At 36.6% G+C, this 19,266-nt stretch overlaps 1 protein-coding gene across 7 annotated transcripts in view; it reads right to left on the bottom strand.

Annotated features, from left to right (window-relative positions):
* Positions 1 to 19,221, bottom strand: part of Cog3 (conserved oligomeric Golgi complex subunit 3) — a 75,133-nt gene extending 55,912 nt beyond the window's left edge. For 2 of the 7 annotated variants that reach the window (XM_089092799.1, XM_089092806.1), the window contains exon 1: positions 19,160 to 19,221. In XM_089092799.1, coding sequence (XP_088948925.1) covers positions 19,160 to 19,168 — 9 coding nt within the window. In that variant the 5' untranslated portion in view covers positions 19,169 to 19,221. Of the gene's footprint in view, positions 1 to 6,965; positions 7,129 to 10,232; positions 10,456 to 19,159 lie in introns of those variants that run through there. The other 5 variants (XM_089092801.1, XM_089092804.1, XM_089092803.1 and 2 more) reach the window with 5 other exon arrangements.
* Positions 19,222 to 19,266: the final 45 nt, after the last annotated feature.

The following is a 19,266-nucleotide window of genomic DNA, read 5'->3' as shown; positions in this document are numbered from 1 at the left end:
CTTATTTTGTGGAAAAAGTTTTTTAAATTAGTTTCTGTTCGTTTTATATTGACATAGTCTTTTCCGGGAAAAAGAAAATAATACTTTAAATCTTGTACTTTAAATCTTGAAAAATGCTGGAGAAAATTTTTCTGAAATTTTTAACAACATACACCCTTTTAAAAATCTGGACACAAATAGTACTGTTTAATTTAGTTTCATACCTCTTCTAGTTGATCTGAAATGGAAAACTTGATACCAATCGAAAAAAAAATCTGTTTACTTTCTTTGATAGTTTTGATACACTTACGCTATTTTGATTTGGTTAAATTTTAAGAGCAGAAATGGGAGGGTTGGCGTGGGAGGGTCGGCGTAGGAGGGTGGGAGTGGAAGGGGGATTAGTTGCCTTCAAATCACTTTCGACTATTAAAAAGGGCATCAGCCCTTTCTATTTTCAATCGAATGAGCCCTTTTCGAATTTCTACGACAACGCTATCAATAAACACTTTAGATGCCCCAGGGCATAAATTACAACCCTTGCCCTGAGGGCTGTGGGGGGAGAGGTTTTCATCCTTAAAGACCTAAATTATGGAACATTTCATTCTTTTAACCAAAACTGCTATCAAAAAGTTTTGACTGGATGTGTGTGGGGGAAAGGTGGGCGTGAGAGGGGGGTTAGTTGCCCTCAAATCACTTTTGAGTATTAAAAAGGGTACTATCTTATTGAATTTCAAATTGAATGAGCCCTTTTTCAAGTTTCTGCGACAAAGATTTCAATAAAACCCTTATACGTCCCCAGGGCATAAATTAAAACCCTTGTCCTGAGAGCTGTGGGGGAGTTTCCTCGTCAAAAATTTATTTTCTATTTGAAAATAAACTACGCTTAACAAATTGGCTATCTCAAATTTTTATTGGATGTGTTTGGGGGAATGTTGGGCGTGGGGAGGGGGGGGGCTAGTTTTCCTCCAATCACTTTTGACTATTAAAAAGGACACTAGCCCTTTGAATTTCCAATTGAATGAGCCTTTTTGAAGTTTCTACAACAACACTTTCTATAAAAACCTTATATGCCCCCAGGGCATAACTTAAAACCCTTGCCCTGAGAGCTGTGTCCTCCTCAAAAACATATTTTCTATCTGGAAATCAACTACGCTGAACAAAATGGCTATCTCAAAATTGTGATTGGATGTGTTTAGGGAAAAGATGGTTGTGGAGGGGGAGGGGGGTGGCTAGTTGCCCTCCAATCACTTTTGATTCTTAAAAAGGGCACTAGCCCTTTGAATTTCCAATCGAATGAGCCTTTTTTGAAGTTTCTACGACAACACGTTCTATAAAAACCTTATGTACCACCAGGGCATAACTTAAAACCCTTGCACTGAGGATTGTGGGGGAGTGTCCTCCTCAAAAACATATTTTCTATATGGAAATCAACTATGCTGAACAAAATGGCTATCTCAAAATTTTATTGGATGTGTTTGGGGGAATGATGGGCGTGGGGAGAGGGGGGGGGGGCTAGTTTCCCTCCAATCACTTTCGACTATTAAAAAGGCACTAGCCCTTTGAATTTCCAATCGAATGAGCCTTTTTTGAAGTTTCTACGACAACGCCTTCTACAAAAACCTTATATGCCCCCAGGGCATAACTTAAAACCCTTGCCCTGATGGCTGTTGGGGAGTGTCCTCCTCAAAAAAATATTTTCTATCTGGAAATCAACTACGCTGAACAAAATGGCTGTGTTCCAATCACAATCGACTATTAAAAAGGGCACTAACCCTTTGAATTTTCAATCGAATGAGCCTTTTTTGAAGTTTCTACGACAACACGTTCTATAAAAACCTTATGTACCCCCAGGGCATAACTTAAAACCCTTGCACTGAGGTTTGTGGGGGATTGTCCTCCTCAAAAACATATTTTCTATCTTGAAATCAACTAAGCTGAACAAAATGGCTATCTAAAAATTTTGATTGGATGTGTTTGTGGGAACAATGGGCGTGGGGGGGGGGGGGGCTAGTTGCCCTCCAATAACATTATACTATTAAAAAGGGTACTAGCCCTTCGAATTTTCAATCGAATGAGCACGTTTTGAAGTTTCTACGACAAAGCCTTCTATAAAAACCTTATATGCCCTCAGGGCATAATTTAAAACCCTTGCCCTGAGGGTTGTGGGGGAGTGTCCTCCTCAAAAACATATTTTCTATCTGGAAATCAACTATGCTGAACAAAATGGCTAATTCAAAATTTTGATTGGATGTGTTTTGGGGAATGTTGGGCATGGGGGGGGGGGGCTAGTTGCCCTCCAAACACTTTCGACTATGAAAAAGGGCACTTGAATTCTCAATTTCCAATCGAATGAGCCCCTTTTGAAGTTTTTTATGACGACCCCTTCCATATGAAGCGCCCAGCTCTAAAAGAAAAAAAAAATAATAAATAGTATATTGTGCAAACATTGTTATCATATGCCCTCAGAGCATAACTTAAAACCCTTACCCCGAGCGTTGTGGGAGAGTGTCCTCCTCAAAAACATATTTTCTATCTGGAAATCAACTAAGCTGAACAAATTGGCTATCTCAAAATTTTGATTGGATGTGTATGGTGAAATGATGGGCGCGGGGGGGGGGGGGCTAGTTGCCCTCCAAACACTTTCGACTATTTAAAAGGGCACAAGCCCATTGAATTTACAATCAAATGAGCTTTTTTTGAAGTTTCTACGAAAACTCCTTCTATAAAAAACCTTATGTACCCCCAGGCCATAAATTAAAACCTGTGCCCGGAGGGATTTGGTGGAGTTTTCTCCTCAAAACATATTTTCTAACACGATATCAGCCACTCCGAACATAATGGCTACCTCACAATGATCCTGTGTTATGTGGGGGGGATTCGACGTCGTGGGGGGGCTAGTTGCCCTCCATTCATCTTCTGCTATTAAAAAAGGTACTAGCCACTCTAATTTCCAATCGAATGAGCCCTTTTCGAAGTTTCTACGACAACTCCTTCGATACGAAGTGCCCGGCTGAAGAAAAAAAAACACATTGCGGCCACATCGTTCTTTACTTAGGCAGCGCTATCGCGCTGCCTATGATTATAGACAAGACATCATATTTAATCTAACAAAACTAGATTTCAGATAACGTAAGGAAAAACAAAATTTAGTTTTAAGGAGGAGCAGTCTACAATGCCCATAGACAAGTTTGAGTCATAGAAATGTTGCCTTTACCATAATTGCTTGTTTTGGACATATCAGATCTAGGTATGAATGCCCTTTCAACAGCAAAGTAAATTGTTGCAGAGTATCTGAACATTTTTGAGCAACAATTGATAGATAATCTCTCCTTATTTAGTCTCTGCTGTTTAAACTTGTTGTCAGCATATTGACAGATTAATGCCAAAAACTTACAGGAGATTATATAAAATATATATATTTTATTTTGCAAATGGTAAATACTGGCTCAATATAAGCGGTGAGAGGGGGAAAATTAGGTAGGTAAGAATGGACAGAAGTGAAACCTAGGAGAAGTACCAGATTTTGTTGATTTGTAGTCTTATTTTTGTGATTATTTCTCATTAATGATTGGTTCTTAACACTAGTTTGAACAACAAAAACCACAGTTAGTGAACTTAAAGAAGCATTGACATATAATTTTAATGACATAATTTTATCACGTTGCTTGAACAAATTTCCAGTGCTGCAGCAAATCTTACTTTATTAGAAAACTTGTCGAACCCCAAGAAGACTCTATAAGAGAAGAAATGAATAAGCAACTTGAGAGACATGTGAATGCAGATGACAGAGATAAACAAAGAAGCAAGCTAAATTGAAACAAAGATGCAAGCTGAATATCATAGTATCTGGAACATCTCCACAACCAAATGACCAGAGATTCATTTGTGATTTCTTGTCCAAGGAATTTAACTTACAACATGTAGGCTAACTGTAAAAAATGGTCCCCACCTTATCAGCACAAACAATTCTCATAATTTTTTTATTTATTTATTACCCGTCAAAAAAAGGCACAAAAGACGGAGTATCACTAAAAAAGCAAAAACACAAAAAAAAAAAAAAAAAAATTACAACACATTACACATAATCGAAAAAATTACAAAGACGAGAAACAAAAACTCAATTATAAAATGCACTGCAGGTAAGTAAGAAATTTTACTTTTTAAACTCCCAAGAACTGATGAAACATAAGCAGTATGATTGATAACTTCAATTCAACTAAGCTAACTTACAACAAATTGCGCGTCAACTACAACTCAAAATAAACGGACACAATCAACTAGTTTGAATATGACAAGAGACGGTAAAAAGACTAAATATGACAAGAGATGTGCAAATGAAATTAAATGGACAGCAATTTACTGCCTTAGCAAACGGTACCAATGGTGGGAAGAGATATATCAACTATTCCATATACATCATGCCAATGATGAGGCAGATGTACTTACTTCAGGTTAAAAAATTAATTAAAAACGCGTTCATCTTTGGATTCATTTGTGATTTCTTGTTGAAGGAATGACTTATAACAGGTAACTGTAAAAAATGGTCACCATGTTATCAGCAGAACCCATAATGAAAGTAATCTATGCATGATAAGCTCAATCGTTTTTTGTGGTTGATGAATTAAGAATGAATAAATTCATCCTGTTAAAATCATATAGGCAAAAAGGAACTGAAAAAATGCAGTTGAAATGATGTCTCAAAAGCTGAATATGTAAAGAAAGCTAAGTTATATGAACAATACCATGTACAGCATACCAATGGTGAGGAATATGTAGTTGCTTCAGGTAACGAAATTATTTTAAAAAACGCATTCACCTTTGCAGCACCAGCTGCAATTAATTTACCCTAGATGACTATCAGAGTGGTAAGCAGTGTAAATTACAATGTTTCTCCCAATGTTGAAATAAATGACACTGGTGAATAATTCAATCTTCTTACAATGCCTGATCAGAGAGCAGTATCCTTTGAAAACAGGATCCATCCTCGTTGGGCCTTGTAATTTTAAGTGATCCTGAACCCCATATTGAAAATGAGTTTTTCACTTATATTAGCAAAATTGACCATTTAGTTATCCTGCCTGTATTGTCTCTGAATTGTTGTCCTCGGCCTCTGCTCTGCACTCAAGCTTTTATTGACAATCAAGACATGGAACAGGAACTTGTATCAATTAACTGGCCAGAGCTTGTTACAAATGACATAAAAGAATCTTGGTTGAACTTGAAAGGAATTATCTTATCTGTAATCTTCCATCGCCTTTCGGAAGCAATTTAAAACACTTCCATTTCTCGCAAGAGAAGCCAAAAAACTGATCAACAGGAAATCCAAAGCCAGTAAAAAATACAGCAAGATAAAGTCCCACAACAGTTGGCTAAAATACTCAAAGGCTCAAAACCTTGTTTCTGGTGTCATTGGGAAACTGAAACCTGATTATGAAAAAAAGCTTGCCTCTGATATTAACGAAAATTCCAATTTTTTCTGGAAACATATTTCTGCTAGGAGTCCTAACCATCATACCATTCATGACCTTGTATATAATGGTGTGACCCATTCATCCCCAATCGACAAGGCTAATGCATTGAACTCTCAGTTGGCTCCATCTTTCACCAAACGATCTTATGCATCTGTCCCTGCAGTGCCATTATATCCTCTAACTAGGGTAAAGGCACCAATGATTTGACAGTGCAATTTTGGAACCACTGTCGAGATTTTCCTTTAAAACAGGATAACTCTGCTTAGTGGTGACTTGGAACACCATCTCTTGAAGCCGTTGTTATATTTTGACTATTTGAACTGCGATCACTATATCCAATAAAATCAGATAAGAAAAGAATATTCAACTCAATCAGTTTTCTGTTTTTGACACAAATTGAGCTCCCAATAATTTTTTAGCTATGTAATGTTCAAACTGTCTTTACTTGTTTTTTTTTTTTTTTTTTTTTTTTTTTTCAAAAAAGTTGGGATCAGCACCAATGCATCAAGATACATCTAATCTTCTCTAAAATGTAGCTGCATTAGCTTTTTCTTGATAAAATTGAAAAAAAAAACAAGTTTTTTCAACTGAAAGTAAGGAGCAACATCAAAACTTAAAACAAACAGAAATTATTACGTATATGAGGGGGGTTGCCTTCTCCTCAATACCTCGCTCTTTACGCTAAAGTTTTTCGGCACTTTAAAGCCGATTCCCCGGGAATCGGCTTCCCTCTCCATGAAAAATTTTCCCCATGCGAAATCCCCGCAGCAGAAAATTCGTCCTCCCTCTCCACCCGAAAAATGTATGAATACTTCCCAATAACAAATACTATGCACAAACAATTGGCAAATTTGATAACTTAAAGATCTTTCCCCAGATGCTATGGGGGGTCATGTTATCTCCAGAGACACAGTTACTGGACCTTTCAACTATGGTGAACAAAATTGTTATCTCAAAATTTTGATTGGACGATTTTGGAAAAAAGTGGCGTGGGATGGGGTTTACTCCTATTTTTTTGGTCACTTAGAAAAGGGCACTAGAACTTTTCATTTAAATTAGAATGAGCCCTCTCCCGACGTTCTAGGCCCACTGGTTTGATACAATCACCACTGGAAAAAAAAACAAAACAAAAAAAACATGCACCCCTGATCTTTCTTCTGGCAAAAATTACAAAACTCCACATTTTTGCAGACGGGAGCTTGGAACCTCTACAGTAGATTTCTTTGATACGCTGAATCTGATGGTGTGATTTTCATTAAAATTCCATGACTTCTAGGAGATTTTTTCCCTTTTTTCGAAAATTAGACATATTTTCTCAGACTTGTAGCTTTTGATGGGTAAGACTAATGAGACTTATATATTTGGAATCAGCATAGTACGCAAATTCTTTTGATATATCTATTGGTCTCAAAATCCTGTTTTTTAGAGTTTCAGTTACTATTGAGCTGGGTCGCTCCTTACTTACAGTTTGTTACTATGTACTGTTTGAAATTAAATTAAAATGGTAACTAATACTATACTGACGAAACTGTGTTCCAAGTGTCGAAAATTCTTATCTGATGTAGTAGAGTACAAGGCCGACTAAAAATCTTCCTTCAGCCAAATTCAAACGTAGACATTGGCTTCTATCATGAGATTCATTTCTTTTGAGAATATCTTGTAGTAACCTTGACGAAATTTTCGAGACAGAAACAGGCCCTGTTAAAATATAGGTGACTCTGTCAAAACTTCACTGAACATATAAAACAGATGAGAAACAATTGGTGTCATTTTTTTTCTTTTTTTTTGATATCCTGTATTTGTTATTTTGGAATTTTCTTATATTTGTTTATGGCCAACACATCAAGCCCTGCTCTCAGTCGACCCGTTTAGAAATTTATTTGTCATGTATTTTTATCAATTAAAGATCTTGTCTTGTCTGACAAAAACAAAGTTGTCAAATTTACGGGTACTTTCTCAGCAACAACAAATTTTGATGATTATTATTTCTAATAATATTTCAGATGAAATAAACATTAAAAAAAAGTTGTTTTTTTTCAAACCGTAGTTTGACTGATTTGATGCTAGATACAAGATTTTTCCATCATCTGAGGAACTGCAGCTTGGCCTTATACCATGTTCATATTTTTAAGCATTTAACTTGGTTGATGACAACATTCTAATTCATTTATCACTGAATAGCTTTGAAGTAGACCTTTTCTTAGTAAATTTTGTATATTTTTTCTTTCAAATAGATCCCATATTGTAAAATACAAAAATTTCTCTCTGAACCCCTCCCTACTTAGCATGGAATTCCTCAAGGAACCTTGCTAGGACCACTCATATATCTAGTATTGGTTAATGAAATTGGTAAGAGATTCCCTCAAAGGTGTTAATCTGTAGATGACCTGCTGATCCTTGAAGTAAATCATATAGATATCAAAAGTGACCCCATCAAAATCCTACTCATGTTTTGGACAAAGCTAAGAATTTACATATGAAAGGAACTCACTAAGTCAAATATAGTGAAAATTCTTGAAATCCACTCCTGTTTTCTTAGACCCTATCTCACCCAAAATGCTAGTGAACATGTTAAACTCCTCGATGTCACAAATTTATAATAGTTTTAAGTAGGAGATGCATATTTCAAGGACTCTAGACTTTCCAGACAATGGATATTCAAAACTAAAATTTTTAAAGTGGATTAAAATGGCAGACTAACTTTGAAATGGCCAAATGTCGACAACATTTTTACTGTGAATTAAATAAAAAAAACAAGTTTTTTTAACTGAAAGTAAGGAACGACTTTAAAAATTAAAACGAAAATAAATTAGTCCGTATTTGAAGGGGGCGGTCCCATCCTCAACGCCTCTATATTTACGATAAAGTTTTTTTATTGTTTAAATAAATAGTGCTGTGATAAAGTCAAACTTTAGCGTAAAGAGCGAGGCGTTGAGGAGGGGACAGCCCCTTCATATACGGAATAATTTCTGTTCGTTTTAAGTTTTAACGTCGTTCCTTACTTTCAGTTAAAAAAACTTGTTTTTTTTTATTTAATTTTTGAAAGTTTTTGAATTAATGCAGGTTTTGATTTTGGCTCACCGTACATGAATAATTAAAACAAAATTTGCATGTTATATTTGGTTAAATGGCTTTCTCGAAACTTGTTTAATTTTATTTACGAACGTTTTTATTAGTAATAAATATACGTAACTTAGAATTAACTTACGTAACGAACTTCTATATTCATAAATTTTTAACACGTATATTAGGGGGTTCGCCCCCTAGTCAATACCCTGCTCTTTAAACTATAGTTCGAATTTTTTTTTCCAGTTCTTTAAAAACGACCTCTTAATCACAATCAGTTGATCAGTTGAAAAACTTGTTTTTTTTATTTAATTCCTGATCTTTTTCTTTAATAATGCTGGGAAATCCGGCGCCCCCTTCATAGCAATGTCCCTTCCCCCATGAAAACTTCCTTCATGGAAAGATCCTTCCATATAGCCCCCGACCCTCTCCTTCCCCCACCTACCCGAAAAAAACACCACTGAAAAAGAATGTATAATTACCAATAAAAAAAAAAAAAATTTAAAATATAGTAAATTTAATAAAATTAATAACTCCCTCAGCGGACTTTGGGGAATCAAGTCATCCTAAAAGACATTTTTATCATATTTTCGACCATGCTGAACAAAAGGGCTATCTTAAAATTTTGATTGGGTGACTTTTGGAAAAAAATGAGCGTGGGAGGGGGCCTAGTTTCCCTCCAATTTTTTCGGTAATTTAAAAATGGCACTATAACTTTTAATTTCAGTTCGAATAAGCCCTCCCACGATATTCTAGGACCACTGGGTAGTTACGATGACCCCTGGGGAAAAAACAAAAAACAAAAACAAATAAACACGCATCCGTGATCTTTCTTCTGTCAAAAAATGCAAATTTCCACATTTTTTTAGATAGGTGCTTGAAACCTCTACAGTAGGGTTCAGTTATATGCGGAATATGATGGTGTGTATTTTATTAAGGTTATATAGTTTTTAGAGGATCTTTCCCCCTTTGTTTGAAAATCAGCCAAATTTTCTCAGGCACGTAACTTTTGATGTGTAAGATTAAACTTAATGAAACTTATATATTTGAAATCAGAATTAAAATCTGATTCTTTTCATGTATCTATTGGTATCAAAATCCAGTTTTTTAGAGTTTCGGTTACCATTGAGCAGGGTCGCTCCGTACTTACAGTTCGTTACCACGAACTGTTTCAAAACAAAAAAATCTTTGATGAACCATTAAAGCTGAGAGGAAATGGGCCCTTTCTGATAGCGTTTGGAGATGCTATTCTTGTGGCATATATGTAACACTGTAAAAAAAAGAGTCATATGACCTAGGTCACATGATTACACTCCATATGATTATCCAATTTTGTTTTTCTTCTTGAGGCATTTTTTTCAGTTTTTTGCTTTGACTATCTGAATAGTGTTTTATCCATTTACACATTAAAGAAAGTTGAAGAGAAACAAAGAAATAAAGTAAAAGAATAGGAATGCTGAATGCACCAGGATCTGCCCACAAGCATTCCCCAAGTATTTTGACATGCGTCAAAACTCAGAAAATCGGAGTTTTGTACCCTTTTCTGATAAAACTTCAAAATTCTAATCAAACGGTTAGATTCCTAGATGTTTTTCCTACATACTGAAAACTTTTTCAAACTAAAGGTCTTTAAATTAAGCCTTACGGAGTAGAAAGTTTTTTTTTTTTTTTTTTTTTTTTTGTTTACAAAAACTGCCAAATCATTGGTGCCTTTACCTTAGTCCAATGCCAGAACTGTCAATCAATGAACAAATGGTTCACGCTAGTTTTGATAAACTTGATGTCAATAAGTCTAAAGGACCAGACAGGATACATTCCAAGCTTTTCAGAAAATGTCAAAATGTCCTCACTTCTTCCCTATACAGCCTCGTTCAGCTATATCTCCAAAAGGGGAACTACCTTCTGATTGGAGAATGTCATAACATCACTCCAATCCAATCTACAAAAAAAGGACATAAAGACTGTATTGAAAATTACCATCCCATCAGCATAAATTCTGCTGTTGTAAAAGTTCTTGAAAGGTTCATAAATAAAGCTTTGATGCAGCATTTTGAGGTCAATAACATCCTCAGTCCTTCTCAATATTCAGATCTGGCAGATCCATCAACACTAACCTTCAACAAACATATGATTATGTCACTGCAATACTTGACAAAATTTTCCTGTCAGCATGATCCTCCTAGACCTAGCCAAAGCTTTTGATAAAATTTGCAATGAGTTCCTTATCACAAAGTTGGAAGGTGTAAATATAGAAATTTCTTTTAAATGATGGATACAGAACTTTCTATCAGATAGAACCCAAGTTGTCATAATTTTTGGTTTATCTGTTCCTCATTTTTCCTCTACAGCAGTTTTATGTAGCTTCCCTCAGGGTGCTATTCCTGGACAAAGCCTTTTTAACTTCTGTTTAAATGAAGCACCAAATCTTTTATTGAACCTCCTCACTCTTTATGCAGATGATTCTAAATAAGTGGGCAAAGCTGCAACAGCTTTTGACTTATGATCATTTCCAGATTGACCAGTAGTAAGCAAACATATTAGCCAAAGAGCCAAACATAAACATTACAACAGATTTTAGAGAATTTTGAGCCACATCTGCTTATTTAATAAACTTTTTTGCATTAAATTAGTAGTAGGCTACACTAAATAAAACTCATACTACTAAAACTCATACTCATATACTTAATTAATATTTATTAATTCAAACAATATGCTTGGATCTCCTTGTAAAGTTTGAGTCAGTGAGGTTTGTATGTTGTTGTGTTTAATTTTTTGCGTGAATCCAAGTTCTCATCAACAAGAATACTTCTCAGTTTACTCTTGATAATGTTCATGCTTGAAAAAGATTCTTTGCATATGTATATAGAACCAAAAAGGGAAAGAACAGCAAACACAAGCTATTTCAGCTGATTGTAAGAGTCAGGAATACTATTCCAAGCAATGAAGCTGCTCATGTCTTCCTTCTTTAGGTCATTCAAAGCAGACCACTTGTGTTGTGAACTGTGATCACATTTTTTTATTCTCCCCTATTTCCAATACAACACAAAGAAGTTTAAATTTGGAGTGCCATATCTTTTTGTTTTTTAAATCCAGCAACTGTATTTCAAAGCTACCATTGTCAATTTCAGAAGGACAAAATTTTAACTTGGATATTGTAGCATTAAGAGGATTTTATGACAAATGCTAAAGTTGTTCTGCTGTTTTTAAATTCCTGAAACCTGCTGACAAATGCTTCCCTCATTTGAAATTATTGTTTTAAAGGGTGTTTATCAATAGAGGAATTATTTTCATGGGAATGCTTTGGAAGGCTCAGAAAGCAAAACAATGTTTCCTTTTCAATATCCTGAGCAAAGTGGATATTTTTTTTTTAAAGTTATTGCTTCTTCTAACATTGAAAAAAAGTAAGATTCCTTTCCCTTGTAGCTTACAATTAGGCTAATTTAGATGAGACATAACTTCTACCATGACATAAAAGTTTTGGATCCACTAATTGTTGGTTAGTTCTGGATATTGAAGGACCCTCTCCAGCAGAATTTCATTAATTTCTAGGAAAAGGGATGCAAAACGTTTTGAAATGTCCCCTCTTGATAACCAACGAACCTTGTTATGGAGCAAAAGATCCATGTATTCACTCTCTGTTTCAAATAAAAAATCTTTGAATTGGCAATAGCTAAGAGCTTTAGCTAAAATGGATTTAATAATTGTAATCACTAATTCCATAAATTTACAAATTTCTTCCAGGAATGTTTGCACACAAAGTGTTTCTTGGTGAATAATACAATGGTAAACAAGTATATCATGATTAAATTTTTTCTTTCAAAATAGCAACAAACCCTTTTTCTTAGGTTAGTCAAACTTTTGACCCCATCTGTTGAAATCAACACAATTTTATCAAGGAGAACATGTTTGCATACATTCAATTACAGCAGTTATGATATCTTCTCACGTGTCTGACCTTTGAGTTGTAATAATCTTAAAAGTTCTTCTTTGGGGCCTGAATGAGACGTAAATCTTACATAAAGTGGAATTTGTGCTGTGTCATTTATATCACAAGACTTGTCAACTGCTATTGATAAAGTCAAAACCAAATTCAGATCTTCTGTATGCTGTATGTTTATATTTGAACAAATTTTAATTGTTGTATATTTAATGGTTTTCGAAGACAATGGTAACTCTTTAATTCTTTTCAAAATATCTGCTTTGTTTTTAAAACCTTTTAACTTAAAGAAAAAAATATACATGTTCTCAGCTTATAGAAGAATGATAATTTATCAAAATAAGATGCAATTGTTTTACCAAGTTTTTTTTTTTATACAAAATATTATTGTGCCTTCTGTTGATATTTGTGCCAGAGACACACTTAAGGGACAAAAGAGCAACTTGCAGCTCTGGAGCCACACTTTGATGACCACTGATCTAGACAGTCTTGGAAGTTGGGTTGAAAAATGACTCCTTGGCTTCATTATTTATTCATGGCATGTGCTCCATTTTGGCAAACATAATCAACACCAGAAGTGTTTCCTCCAACATAGTCTCCTTATAGAAGTTTCTGAAGAAGGAGATCCCAGAGATCACTGCATTACAATACCTTACCATTATCAAAAGGAAAATCTCAAGCAAGCATCCTAGAGTGTTCATGAAATGGTATAAGACATTGCTTCAACTGCAGCTAGATACTGGAATGTCTTTGACATCCCCTATTTTCAAAACAGACAAAGGAGTCCCAGAAAAATTGCAGAATAGAGTAAACTATGATGATCAGTGGATTGCAGAAAATGTCTTATGAAGACCATCTATGCTATCTTAAACTCCCCACACTTACATAAGAAGAAAATTACAAGATGTCATTCTTGCCCATAAAATTATACTAAAAACACCCTTCCTGATCGTATCTGCTGAATCAACTCACACATTTAAGTGCAAAATTGACAGAGTGGCCACATCAAAAGTTCCCATTTGACTGAGATCCTTAATTAAGGACTGAAATCCTTAACTTATTCCAAGCTGTGATTTAAGGTAATTTAAAGTAATAAGGAATCAGAACCAGGTGGGTTATTACATTCTGCCACCAACAAACAACATCCAAGCTGATCAGGATACATTTTCAATGTGGATGAAAATCTGGAGGCTACCAATTAATATCTAAAAATGCAGGATAATTCACTTTGGAGCAAATAACCCCCAAAACAATACTCCACAGAATTCAATGATTGGTCAAGACAGTTGTTCATAAGTAATTATAGTTAAGAAGATTTTGGAGTTTTGATTGATAATAAGCTCAAGTTTAATTTATAGCAGCCACATCCAAACAAACTCATGGTATTATTAAACAAAAAAGCAAGTTTTTTCACTGAAGTAAGCAGTAACATTAAAACTTAAAACAAACAGAAATTATTCTGTATATGAAAGGGTATACAATATATTTGCACATTCGGGGGGTGGGGGTAAATTTTATTTCTGATGTAAATGAGAGGTAAATCTAAACTTTCCAACCATGCCTCTAATGTACAAATATATATCCTGAACTGGTATATATAGGGGTGGGGGGTAGAATTCATTTCCAACAAAAATGATTATTATATTTGGAAAGAGTATAAAAAAAGGTATTGATTGATATGTTTACTTTATTTGTAAGTCAATAATATGAATAACAAAAATTTACCAAATGAAGCCTGAATCAAGTTGGCTGTGAGTGGAAATGCCCACTTTGCAAAAGTAACCCTCAAGTGGCGAGTGGGGCATCTTTGAACGATATTCAGAAGATTATGGATAAGAATCTCGAACCATTCCAGTCTGCTCTTAGTGCTGTAAAGGAACTGGACACTAAAGTTAAGGATGCAGTGAAAGAAGCGTTTGCCGAACTAAGGGACCAGCTAACCACTGATATCGATAACCACTTTAGTGGTGTTGAAAGTCGGTTGGCTACTATCAAACAGTGCACCTCATTCGACCAGGCAGCAGTTCAGAGATTGGTCGAGTCGGAGATTCGGACATTGAAAAATGATCTTGAGGTGCAGCTTGAAACTAAAGTTAGACACATGATTGCAGATGACAGGGACCGGCAGCGCCAAAAGCTTAATATTGTCGTCTTCTGTGTCCCCCCTCAGACAAGTGATGAACTGTATATCAAGAGATACCTTGCGAGTGATTATGGGCTGCCAAATGTGAGCATCTCAAATGTCCGTCGTCTGAGTAATCTGCAAACCCAAGGACAAGCTGCAACCACCAGCACCGGAAACAAGCCTGTTCCTATAATGTTCTCGGCCTCTGATTTTAAGACTAAGAAACAACTCCTTCAAAAGTCTTACGAACAAAAAGGGTCAGATATAATCTAGTTCCGTAATGACATCTCAAGGACTGAACGCGAGACAATAACAAAATTATACAAGGAGTTGCAGGCTAGGTGAGTACAAAGTGAAACCAATTTGGTTATCCGAGGAAACGCTATAGTTCCAAAAAACGTGCCGACTCGTGCAGTCCCGCCGGCTGCAATGGAACTCTTAGAAGATATACCAAGTGAAGTAACTTATGTAAATAGTCAGTTAGATGGTACTGATTTTCGAAGTACAGTGTATACAAGTGATAATTATAGTGATGCAAACCCAGAGACTTCTATGTCTTCTTACGGACTTAGTACAGATGCAGGCAACAGCCATTGCAAGAAAATTACTGGACTTAGTGTGGTGTTTAGCAATGTTGATTGCCTAACCTCAAAATTTCAGGAGGTCAGATGTGTCCTCTCCACAAATGAGGCTGATATTTATGCGTTCTGTGAGATTAAACCAAAGCGAACCTCCCTACCCCTGATAGAATCCCAGATACAGATTTCCGGATACAGACTGATGACAAACTTATTGACGGATGGTGGCAGAGGAATAGCCATATATGTACAAGAAACGATTCAGGTAGGCACTGTTGATATTAAGTCAGAATATGAGCCATTTGTAAAACAAATTTTTATATCTATTAACCTACCTGGGGGTCCCATTATACTAGGTTGTTTTTACAGAAGTCCCACCTTGACGAGTCTGGAGAACTCACTCTTGGCTATATGCCGGTCTATTGATGGTGCTGCTCGAAAGTGTAAGAATCTAGTCATAGTCGGCGACTTTAACTTACCTATGATTGAGTGGACTGAGGGGTACGGCAACGCGGTTACGCAGTCTTTTCTTGACTGCTTAGAAGCACACTCGCTGTTCCAGGCAGTGACATTCCCGACCAGATATCGAGAGGGACAGAATCCTTCACTCCTTGATCTCGTTTTGGTAAATGATCCTGAGTCACTCATTGATATAGAATCGCAACCCCCATTTGGAAATAGTGATCACATAGCTATAAAATGCCAATTTCGATTGTACCCACAGACATCGAATCTAACCAGACATGTGTATACAAACTACAATCAAATCAGGCGTGAACTCTGTCAGTGCAATTGGTCATTTGTCGAAACGATGGAGGTAGAGGACATGTGGGAGAAAATGAAAAATATGTTGTTAGACACCATCAGTAGAAATACAACTACCACATGGAGATAAAAACCGAAAACTCTTCCCTTTATGACCAGAGAAATGAAATCTGCAAGGAACAAGAAGAAGAAACTGTCGAAGCTCATAAATCAGGACCCCCACAGAATGGACTACCTGGTGAAGTTCAAAGCCGCAAGGAACAAAGTTTGAGCCCTGTCCAGAGAACTGATAGATAAATACGAGGAGGCCATCGCAGCAACCTCAAAAACCAATCCCAAGAAGTTCTGGAAATATGCCTCAGCACATAAGCCTGGTAGACACACGGTTTTGGAGCTGGTTTGTAATGGAGCCCAGTCAAACAACCCCCAAGAAATTGCTGATGCCTTGAACCTCCAATTTACATCAGTTTTCACACCCGCAGACAAAGCCCCCCTGCCAACCCCACCATGCTACAAAATCACCACTCAAATGTCACCAATAAGAGTGGATCAGGCTGAGCTCAAATCTTGGCTTAAAAAGCTTAATCCAAATAAGTCTGTTGGGCCAGATGGCATACATCCACAACTCTTAAAGGAAGCTCATTCCCAACTAGCAATGCCCCTCTCAAGACTCTTCCAGCAATCTATCGACACTAAACTCATACCAATGGACTGGAAAGTAGCCCATATCTTGCCAATACATAAAGGAGGAGAAAAGAGCAAAGCTTGCAGTTGTCGGCCAATCAGTATTGTGTCTGCTGTTGGGAAAATCCTAGAAGGTATTGTCAACACTGCCATTCTTAGACATTTGATCACAAATAACCTTCTATCGAAACAACAACATGGTATCCAACCAGGCAGATCAGTCAAAACCAATCTGATTGACTTGTATAATTACATAACTGAGCTCCTCGACCAAGGCCTCCCAGTGGATATGATCTTGCTAGACTTTACTAAAGCCTTCAATAAAGTCTGCCATCAAAGGCTTCATTTGAAACTGAAGACAATTGGAATTAAAGAGGGAGTGGTGGACTGGATCACGTCTTTCCTAAAGAGAAGAAAGCAGCAGGTCAGAGTTTTTGGTGAAGGTGGCAGAGCTTACTACTCTGAAATAGCTGAGGTCTTAAGCGGGGTTCCTCAAGGAACAGTTTTGGGACCTACACTCTTCAATGTATATATTAATGACGCTCCAAGAACCGTTACAAGCAAGCTTAGCCTGTACGCCGACAACTCGAAGCTCATCGGTCCTGTCAGAACACAGCAAGGTGTGACCTCAATACAGTCAGATCTTGACAGCTTTGGCGAATGGGCCAAGATATGGAGGCTCGAGTTTAATGTCGAAAAGTGTAAGGTTCTCCATTTTGGAAGAAATAACCCACAATGGCAATACTCGATGCCAGCAAATGCTGGTGTGAGACAGCCACTCTCTGAGAGCCCCTCTGAAAGAGATCTGGGGGTTGTTGTAGACGAAGACCTTAATTTCAACTGCCACACCCGAGCTGCAGTAGCAAAGGCGAACCAAACTCTCGGTCTCATCAAACGTACAATGACAAGTAGATCCCCTGCAATAATCACAAAACTTTACAAGAGCCTGGTGAGACCAAGATTAGAATTTGGAATGTGTGTCGCCACGCCAATTAATAAAACAGACCAGATGGCTCTCAAGTCTGTCCAAAGACGGGCGTCAAAATGCGTAAAGGGGCTGATAGACAAAGAGTATGAATGCCGACTGCAGAGCCTCAAGCTACCAACTCTGACATACCGTCAGCAAAGAGGTGATATGATAATGACCTACAAACTGCTCAAGTCTGACGACAAGGACCTCTTTCAGCCTGCCCAGTTGTCAAGAACCAGGGGTCATTCAGCGAAGCTTTTTCGGAAGCGTGCTAATACAAGGAAGAGGAACCATTTCTTCTCCAACCACATCATAAGCCTCTGGAACGATCTGAGCAAAACAACAGTGAGTCCACCATCCGTTGACAGTTTCAAAGCCAATCTCGATAAGGAATGGGAAACCAAACTATGGCTAATGCAATGGGATGAAGCTGATGTCCCGCGGCCCTATCATCATTAACTGGCATACACTGGACTCATCTATATCGCTAGCAAGTGCGATTTAAGGTAATTTAAGGTAATAAATGAAGTACAAAAAAAATTGTTTTCAGCTTCACAACTTTGCTCAATCCTCATTTATAAGGTTTTACAGATATGCAAACACATTTCCTAAATTTTGAAGAAAATAAAACATTGATTTGACTTAAAATTCTCCTCAAATAACAGGAATTGCATTTTCAGAACAAAAACCAGAGAAAACAAAAATGATAACTGAAAATTTAGGTAAAATACTGTTTTGTACTAACTTCAACAGCCTAGGTATAGACCTGTACCTGTCATGTAGGCAAATTTTAGGACCCTCTAGAGGGAGAAGGAGTGGATGTAGGTACTTCAAAATACCTTCCTGGGACATAGGCTACTTTAGCTTGTGGACCCATCCCTGAAGGTTTCTTTTCCCAAGCCTATCCCCTCTCCAAGATAGCCAAAAGTAGCTAAAGTAGAATTTTATCCTATCTTGGTTATTGAAAGGTCAGTCTGCAAAATGAAATGATGAATTGAGCATCCTACTGGAAAACACATTTTTGGGCTTTAGATCCATTCCTGAAATCTTTATACTGTGACTGTAGCCTATGGCTTAATAAGATACAATGAAGCCCTAAAGATGAGTTTTATCCAATTAGGCTAGGCTATTTAATATGGGATACCACTAGATGGCTAATTTGACAGTGTATATATATACAAATCTTTAAATTAGCCAACCAACCAACCAGTATTTTTAGCCTAAGAATCTAGCTGGACATAAGGAAACATATTAAGAAAATAATTTTTACTCCATAATATGGAGAATAATCCTAGTTAACACATTTTGCAGAGGGAAAGCCTTTATCTTCACTTCTTCCCTTTTATTTCCAGTTTTTCTAAGAAATTCATGAATTTCTTAGAACCTATATATTCACAGAATATATACCCTACCCCCTAATGTGCAAATATATAGGCCTACCTAGAATTACATCCTCAATCTAGGCTAAATACAATATCCATTTGCATCATAAATGAACTTTACTCCCATATTAGCCATGTGGTAGATATCCCCATCTATGACCCCTCTAAAGTCACAAAGACAGAAAATAAGCGATTTTTATACCTTCTTCATACACAATACTTGATATATATCTTTTTTATCAAGTGTTGACACTTCAAATTTTATACAATGATTATTTTCTATAGATAGCGCGAAATACATGTGAAACA

The sequence above is a fragment of the Artemia sp. Qi Xiang Cuo genome, chromosome 8 (genome assembly GCF_049724085.1).
Source record: "Artemia sp. Qi Xiang Cuo chromosome 8, ASM4972408v1, whole genome shotgun sequence".
Lineage (NCBI taxonomy): Eukaryota > Metazoa > Arthropoda > Branchiopoda > Anostraca > Artemiidae > Artemia > Artemia sp. Qi Xiang Cuo.
This window is presented reverse-complemented; position numbering and strand designations above follow the sequence as displayed.